We start from the raw sequence: 8,561 nt of genomic DNA, 5'->3' as shown, positions 1-8,561 counted from the left end.
AAATTCAGTAGAAGAGCAACAGCACATCCAACTGGCAAAAAGAAAACATCAGCCACTTTGAAGATACGGCAACAAAGATTATTCAATATGAAACATAGAAAAGGAAAAGACTGAAGAACAGAAAGAGAAATGGTAAAAGAAAAGTGAATAGAGCCTCAGATGTCCGTGGGACACTGACACAGGGATGAGATCAGAACCTGCAAACCTGACAAAAGGGAGCTAGTGCCACCCCCAACCTGCTGCACGTCTGAAACGCCAAGTGTTCTCTAAACTGATGAATGAGCCCTGAGGGCTGGGTCCCTGCTCCGGGGCTGGACTGAGACTGGCTGTGGTGGCCCATGCCTGTAATCCCAGCGCTTGGGAGGCTGAAAACAGGAGGATCACTACGAGTTTGATTTGTGTAGTGAAACCCTGTACACCCTGTACTAACTACATTTAAAAACAAAAATAAAATAAAATAAATAAAATAAAATCAATGAATGAATCCCAGGAACAACAGAGGTTAGGAGTAGGAATTATTAGCGTCCGGAGAGATGGCTCAGTAGAGTAAGTGCTTGCCTGGCAAGTGCAAGGGGCTGAGTTCAATCCCTGGTCCCGCAAAAAAAAAAAAAAAAAAGTAGGAATTTTTATTTATTTAGTCTTTTGGAGACAGGGTTTCACTATGCAGTTCAGGTTGGCCTTGAGCTCACTCTGTAGCCCAGGCTAGTCTTGAACTTGCAAAGATCCTCCTGCCTCACCCTCCACAGTGCTGGGATTACAGGTGTGCATCACCATGCCTGGCTACAGTAGGAAATATTTATTAAGAAAGCTCCTGCCAGAGGGACAGGAGGGGCTACCCGGAGGATGGCTGCCCCAAGACACCACTGCCTGGGGAAGTTTTTTTTGTTTTTTTTTTCAAAACCGGGGATTGAATTCAGGCCCTTGTGCTTACCAGGAAAGTGCTTATTCTACTGAGCTATCTCCCTGGCCCCAAAATTTGAGAAAGAGTTGTCCCCCTCTGCCCCCCGGGGAAGTTTTACAGAGCACAACCATGCGGGTACAATGCAGGTTACAAGCGATGGTCATCCAAGAAGACTGTAGTGATCCAATGAGAAGCAAGTATAGGGCCGAGTGGGCGTGGAAAGATCAAAGAACTTCTCAGGTAGGTGATGGAGCTGGGGGTCTTGGTGACCCACTGAGGGGACTGATGCCACCTAGACTGCGTTGGACCTAGTGTTATCACTTACATTTGGGGGTATGTAGACCTGGCCTCCAGCTGATGTGTCCCTGGCCACGGTCCTGGTGCATCTCTGCCTTCTGTCCTGAGTCTCTCGAGGGCCCAGCCCTGCCTGCCTGCCTATAATATTTGTACCTTACCAGCTGCCTATAGTAACAACAACAAAGGAAGCAACACATCAAGTAACAGCAACTCCAGGAGAGGGGAGAAAAGGGCCGAAAGAATACTGAAGGAACACCACCCGAACATTCTGAAATTCAAGACTTTAAGTAGAAGAAAAAGGACACAAAGCCCACCTCGCCAGTTACTGCCAGACAAAGGCAAAAGTCCCTGGACCTGGCCCGAGAGAAGCAGTCCGCCCACAGAAGAGGCACAGTAAGGTCAGTAGGTCACGTCTCACCAGAAACGATGGAGGCTGGACAGCAGGGGACTACATAACCACCGGAGGAAAGCGACCTCATCCAAGAAAGCCACATACAAAAAAGGGACCCTCCAGATGTGGAAGCAGAATAAAGTCACAGTCAGATAAAGACTAAAAAAAATTTCTAGCATATATAAGAAATGGCCACAGTGGTACACACCTACAATTCCAGCACTTGGGAGGCTGAGGCAGGAGGACCACTGCTGAGGCAGGACTGGCTTGATACGTACAGAACAGCTGATGATCTGGCACAGAGTAAACTGAGAGTCTGCCCGATGCCTGTGTGTCGCGACCTGGGGCGAGACCCACGGCTGGCCTGCAGATGCCGTGCAGCCCTAAGCTAAGGGTCAGGGTGGAAATCAGCACACAGTCTGTGAAGCCCTGGCACCTCAAAGCAAGACAACAACCCCAGCTGAGGACTCTGTGACCCGCATTCCGGTCGCAGCTCAGTAGCTCCACTTAGCAGACAGAGGCGAACCTGTCGAGTTAGCCACGGTCCAGGCCCGTGTGCTTTTCGTCCTGGAGCCTGGCATCAGCAGCTCACCCGCTGCTTGCTGGAGCCCACCAGCACGCTCCCAGCCAAACTGTGCACCTAATAAACGCAACAGTCAACGGAGCCTTGGGCTCTTGGCCCTACTTGGGGCTCGGGACATCCCGGCTGCCCTTTGTAACTAAAACACACCTTGTCTGTGTCTTCTTTTGTCATTGTACTCCTGAGCATGAGATTGGTGGTCCTAGGCCAGGGCCCCGACACCCAACAGATCACTGTGAGTTCAAGGCCAGCCTGGGCTACACAGTGAGACCCTGACGCAAAGAAATTCTTCAAGTTCAAAGGCAACAACATCAGATCTAACCTGATTCCATAGAGAGCAACTGATTACAGTTAAACATGAAAAATAACAGAATTTTCTCTTCTATTAACTGGTCTAAGACAACTACAGGAAATGACAGCTTGGTTTTATGGTATGTAGAAGCCAGGAACAGCACAGAGAAAGGGAGAGAATGTAGTTAAACTGTTGCAGTTTCCATTTTGAACTTGAAGCTAAATAGCGTGACTTAGAAGCAGACTGTGATAATCTAAGATCCATACTGTTAAAAAAAAGTCCATCCTGTAATCCCTAGAACAGCCCCTAAGAAAACCTTAAAAGTTAAAGCAATGAAGAAATTTAAATATTTTTTAATTTTTTGTGTGTGTGTATTTTGTATGGAAGGTTCTACAGGGAAAAAAATATTCAGGGTCTCACTACTAGATCGCACGCACAGTGATCCACCTGTGTACAGCCTCCCAAGAGCTGGAATTACAGGGAGCGCCACCCGCCCGCCCGCCTCAGCTTGCTCTGGGGTCGAGGCCCCCGGTGCCTGCTTGCAGGAGCTTTAATCTGCTGAGCTATTTGGCCGGCCCTCAGAAATTTAAATGTTATGCTAGGAAATATCTACCACATAAAACAAGCCAATAAAGGAGCTGCCAGCATGGTGAGCTCTAAATGCTAAAGAAAACAATAGCAAAGTACAAAATCCAACCACAGCAAGGGTTGCATTAAATATTAATGGACTATGGGCTGGTGAGATGGCTCAGTGATCTAAAGCACCTACTTAGAACAAGCTTAGCTAAAACACAGGGACCACGGTTTGATCCCCCAGCACCACATGCCAGCCAGCCCTGCCCCCTGGTGGGCTGAGCTGGGCACACACACACAAATAAATTAAAAAAAAATTAATGGACTAGCACGCCCATCCAAAAGGCAGTGCCGGGGCTTGGCGTGGTGGTGCTGGTCTGTAATCCCAGCACTACAGAGGCACGGGCAGGAGGGTTCCAGGGAGTCCGGCCAGCTTAAACTACACAGCAAAACTTAAAAAAAAAAAAAAAAAAAATCAGCACTTGTCAGAATGGATTTGTTTCTGTTTCTAAGTCTGGTGACACGGGCCTGTAATTCCAGCACTGGTAGGCTGCAGCAGGAAGATCACTATGAGTCTGAGGCCAACTTAGACTACATAGTGAACCCCTATCTCAAATGCCTCCCCAAAATTATACCAGATAAAAGAAGCCAGATGCAAAATAAGAGCATGTAACAATTCTACTTACAGGAAATATTCAGGGAAAAAATCTCTAGAGACACAAAACACAACCGTGGTTGGCCAGAAGTGGGGACAAGGGACTGACCCTGAACCGGGATGAAGGACCGGGCGTGGGTGCTTTTAGAGTAGGTCTGCACGAGGCTCGTACAGCCCCATCAATCTACTAAAACGACTGAGTTATACACTGAAGCCAGGCACATCCTACAGCACATAAGTTATTCTTCCAACAGATGAAGTGACTAAGGCAGGGGTGGCTCTGGCCAGGCGACGAGAGGGCCCCTCCCCCAGCGCAGCCCCACGAACTTGCCAGGAGGGGCTGCGGCTCAGGGAGCACTAGTCCCTGGCTGCACCAAAACCCAACAGATTTATACGAACCAAAACTGATAGGGAGGGGTGCATTTTTTGTTCTACTGAGCAACACTGAGATTTCTACAATACAGTATCTTTTGTTTGTTTGAGACAGGGTCTCAACTCACTTTGAACCTGTGGTGATCCTCCTGCCTCAGCCTCCTCAGTGCTGGGATGACAGGCACGTGCCACCATGCCCGGCTTTACAGTTAGAATGAATTCAGGTATCACTTGTGTGCGTGCTTGGATGTTATATATATATTTTTTTTGGGTGGGGGGGTACCAGGAATTACACTCAGAACCTTGAGTTTGCTCCAGCCCCCAGCCTGGCAAAGCCGCTCACCGTAGGGCGTGGTAGCCCCCAACTCGCCGGCTGCCTCAGCCATGTACTGGGCCAGCAGCTCTCCGTTGGTGACCCTTGAGGGCACCTTCCTGTCCAGCTTCTCATACAGGAACTCTTCCACGCGGGCACCTGCGGGGAGACAGCCCAGCAATGCCCAGCCTGCTGCCTCCCAGAATTTTCTCGCCTCCCCACCTTCACCCCAAGACTGCTCCCGTTAAGCCCTCTCCCCACAGGGTTCACACACTCGCGTGGCTGTTGGTGGTCACACGGCCACTTCCCTCTTCCGCACACAGGGCCTGTCTGCAAAACTCTACTCTTGGTTCTGAAGCCCTCGGGACACATCATTAGCCACAGGGCAGAGCAACCAGTGGCCCATCAGTGGCGTAGGTCCCTGCCTGCCCCAGCCACGGGGTCTGTGTGGGGCCTGCCTCTCCCCCTGGGCTCCCCTCCAGGCACTTCACCTCCTCCATGCAGACTGGGCACTACCAGCCCCTGCGCCCCATGCCCAAAGACTCACTGGGGTTGGGCTGCAGCAGCACCTCCGTCTGCCGCAAGATGCGCTCTGTCCAGCTCTTGGTGCTGTCCGCCCGCGCCAGGAGGTTCTCAAAGTGGGCATCGAGCTCGGTCTTCTCGGCCTGGCCGAACTTCTCCTCTGTGAACTGTGGGTGGAGAGGAGCCCACCCCAGATCAAGGACCTTCCTAGAGCAGCCAGGGGCCAGGCCCCTGGGGGCTCCAGCTGCCCTCTGCAGAAGTGGGGCACCTGAGTGTGAGGGTCAGGGCTTCTCCACGTCCAGGGACAGCCTTGCCTCTCCCTCATAGCCCTCCCAGCAGCCAGGCACCTCCGGGGTCTTTTAGGCTAAACAGGGACAGGGACAGAAGCTGGTAGCAAGAGAGCAGGAAACAGATGGAACACAGAACGAGGTCCAGGCTTATCAGGGACTCTGTGGGCAGCTGGGGGCCTGGGAGGAGGCCTGGCACTGGGCCTTGGGTGTGGTAGAGAGGGCTCAGTGCCTGGCTGCTGGGTGTGGTGGACGGGAACATGGCCAGCGCAGCACAATCGGCCACTGGGTACACTCGGAAGCCACAAGGACCATCTAGGAACAGCAGAAGTGGGTCCACGTCCTAGTCCCTCTGATCTACAAGGGCCCTGGGACAAACTGTCCCCATTTTTCAAACAGGGACACCCAGGACAAGCCAGCCAGGGAACAGGGCTGTCCAAGGTCATGGCCGAACAGTGAAAAGGTAAAGACCTTCAGGTGTAAGATAAGGAAAGAGGACCTAGGATCCGTGACTGGCCCAGGGCTGGGACATGACCCCAGGACTTCAAGGACTTCCCAAAGCAGAGGGCCGGTCACCTGTCCCATTTCTGGGATGCAGCCACTGAGACTGAGCAGGCCAGAACCCTGCAGAGAGGCAGTGATGAGTCATCCCGAGGCAGCACCGCCAGGTTCCTCCAGGCATCAATTATGTAGCAGGCTGGGCTCGAGTTTCTCCCTGAGGGCTCAGCTAGGCGAGGGCCCTGGCCTCCTCCTCTCCCTTACAGCCCCCAAACTGGGGTGAAGGGGGGGGGGTCTCAGGCCATCTCTGCCTGGGGACCTGGCCCAGTCCCACACTCCAGGTATCAGAAAGTTACCTCTCTGGGCTCACTTTTCCCCTAGACTATGTGGCTAATGGATCTCACGGGATACTGGTCAGCACACCTACGGGCTTCATCAACAGGGCTGTTGTTGAGGCAGGCCTCTGTCGGTTAGGCTGGCATTGAGCTTGCTTATGTAACCTAGGCTGGCCTGCCACTCACAGATCCTCCTGCCTCAGCCTCCTGAGCGCTGGTTACAGGCACACGGCACCACGCCCACCTGATCAAGTTTTTCTTTGCTTTCTTGCAATGCAGTTGATGAAGCTGGGCCTTGCATGTGCTGGCAAGCCCTCCCCATGCAGCTGCACCCCCTGCCCTGGCTGGGCAAGTGGTAGCTGGTCACCTGAGGTCAGTCTCTGGCCCTTGAAAGCTACCCTGATGGCTCCATGAGTCACACTAATATGCACCTCAGCCCCTGTCCTCCAGGCCCACCAGGCTGCCTGGCCCTTGGGCCCCAAGCCACCTGGCTTCAGGTCCTCCCTGGCTCTCCTAACACCCCGCCCACCCACTGCCGGGTGCTGCTAATGCCTGGCAGGACAGCAGCCTTTCTTGCTCTTCCTGTGGTACCTCTGCCTTCCAGGTGCCTGCAGTTTCAGCCAAAAGGGGCTCAGCTGCCCCCCACCTCCCACCTCCCTCCATCTCCCCCCAACCCCCTGCATCTCAGCTGAGCCAGGGTTTCTGCCTCACTGCCTTAACCCCAGTGCTCTGGCACCCAGAGAGCCCCACCCTCCCTACCTTCCAGGCCCCACTCTGGGTCTCTGAAGCTGAAAGGCCCACTCTCCATGCCTCCCTGCAGAGCCAAGACCTGCTCCCCACAAGGGTGGGCGAAGCCTTCTCGCTGTCCCTGCTAGATGGCAGAGCTCAGTGCTTGGGGCTGGGGGGCATGCATCTGAGATCCCAGCACTGGGGAGGCTGTGGCAGGAGAGTGGCCACCAAGTTCTAGGCCAACCTGGGCTACACAACTAGATTCTGCCTCAAGAAACCAACCAAACCATGCCCTAAAGAGCCCCTCCCAGCCCTCCACACTCACTGCTTCACTCCGGGCCCTAGGCAGTCCCACTCTTGCCCAGGCTGCTCCCAGAGGCAGCAGCAGGGGGTGGGCGTGTGGAGAAAGCCTCTATTTATAAGGCTCCGGCTCCCTCCTCCTCAGCCCCAGCCGGTTGGGCCTGCATGCTGGCTGCCCTCCAGCAGGGACCCTGGGGCTAGTGACCCATCAGGCAGAGAAAGGCCACAGCCCCAGGTCGGGCGGCAGGGCCCGGTCTGCACGGGAAAGTGGTGGATCAGGTTCTACTCAGCTGTGATGTGGGAGATAAGCAATTGCCATACCAACGAGGACTCCCCACCAGCAGCTGGACTGCAGCTTTGGGTTCCCTACTCCTGCTAGGGCTAGGGCTGCTCCCCGGGATCAGAACACGGGACACTGCGCTTTCTAGTACACATGGCCACATGAGCTTCCACAGGGGCTGGGGCGGGCTCCCTCAGTCAACAACAGTACTGGTCCCTAGAGCCCGCCCAGCCCGCACCTCCTTCCCAGAAGAGAAGACTGAGCCAGGAGAAAAGCACTTGGCCAAGGTCACATGCGGCACTGGTGCGGGGTCACCCACAGCACAGAAGCCGACTGCGATGAGCGCTGTGTGTCTAGTCCCACAGATCCTTACACCCACCCCCCCAAGGGAGAATCACCCCACTTCTCAGATGGAAAAACTGAGATCCAGCAAGGCGCAGCCCCTCCTACAAGGCCAGAGGAGAAGCATCACACAATGTCTGGCTGAGGTCTTCGCGTTTCGCGGTGGCATTAAGTCCCTCCGTTTCTTCTCCTTCCCCTAAATGGTGGACTCACTCCAACCTCAGCTTTAGGGTCTGGGCGGCTTCCCAAGGAGAGCGCCCTCTCTCCCCATTCCTAGGGAGGGGAGTAAACAGGCCTCCCCGGAGGAGAAAGGAAATAACTACTGGCTTCCGGCCGGACCATCCAAGCGTGCAAAAGGGACCCAGGCGGCACAGGACCACCCGCCCATTGTAGCGGCTGGGAGACTGAGTCTCGGGGCAAGGGCTGCGCTGCTGTGGAGCCCCCGGGCCGGGGACCCAGGCCTCCTAACGCCCGGCGGGGCCAGGATCGCTGCCCGGCAAGGGCAGAGAGGTGGATGCCGGCGCCGCGGGTCGGCGCGGAGGTCCGGTTGCGGGCGCGGCACCACTCCCTGACGCGGGACGGAACCTGGGCCACGCAGTCAGCGGGTCGCGGGGGTCAGAGACGCCCCCAACTCCCCAGTGCCGCACCCCCTCCCGGGCGCGACTCCAAGCGCTGGGCACCCCGCACAGCAGCTGCGGCAGCGCGGGCCTCCCCGCACCCCGAGGCCGCCTTCGGCACCCGCCGCGCCCACATCCGGGCCCCGGCGCCAGGCCTCACCTGCACGGCGCGCGTGAAGAAGATGCCTGCGTCCGACGCCAGCTTCTTCATGTTGAAGTCCATGGCGCGCCCGCCGAACACGCACACGCTCGGCCGCTCCGCCGCGGGCCGGAGCGC

The 8,561-nt window shown here is 55.4% G+C and overlaps 1 protein-coding gene across 6 annotated transcripts in view; it reads right to left on the bottom strand.

The window, feature by feature from the left end:
* The window catches only part of Sh3glb2 (SH3 domain containing GRB2 like, endophilin B2), a 15,775-nt gene extending 7,214 nt beyond the window's left edge, over positions 1–8,561 (bottom strand). For all 6 annotated transcript variants that reach the window (XM_023700524.1, XM_023700525.1, XM_004640467.3 and 3 more), the window contains exons 1-3: positions 8,445–8,561; positions 4,922–5,063; positions 4,405–4,533 (exon numbers count right to left, since the gene is read on the bottom strand). In XM_023700524.1, coding sequence (XP_023556292.1) covers positions 4,405–4,533; positions 4,922–5,063; positions 8,445–8,507 — 334 coding nt within the window. In that variant the 5' untranslated portion in view covers positions 8,508–8,561. The remainder of the gene's footprint in view (positions 1–4,404; positions 4,534–4,921; positions 5,064–8,444) is intronic.

This window comes from Octodon degus, unplaced genomic scaffold, assembly GCF_000260255.1.
Source record: "Octodon degus isolate 3935 unplaced genomic scaffold, OctDeg1.0 scaffold00123, whole genome shotgun sequence".
In the NCBI taxonomy this organism is placed as follows: Eukaryota; Metazoa; Chordata; class Mammalia; order Rodentia; family Octodontidae; genus Octodon; species Octodon degus.
This window is presented reverse-complemented; position numbering and strand designations above follow the sequence as displayed.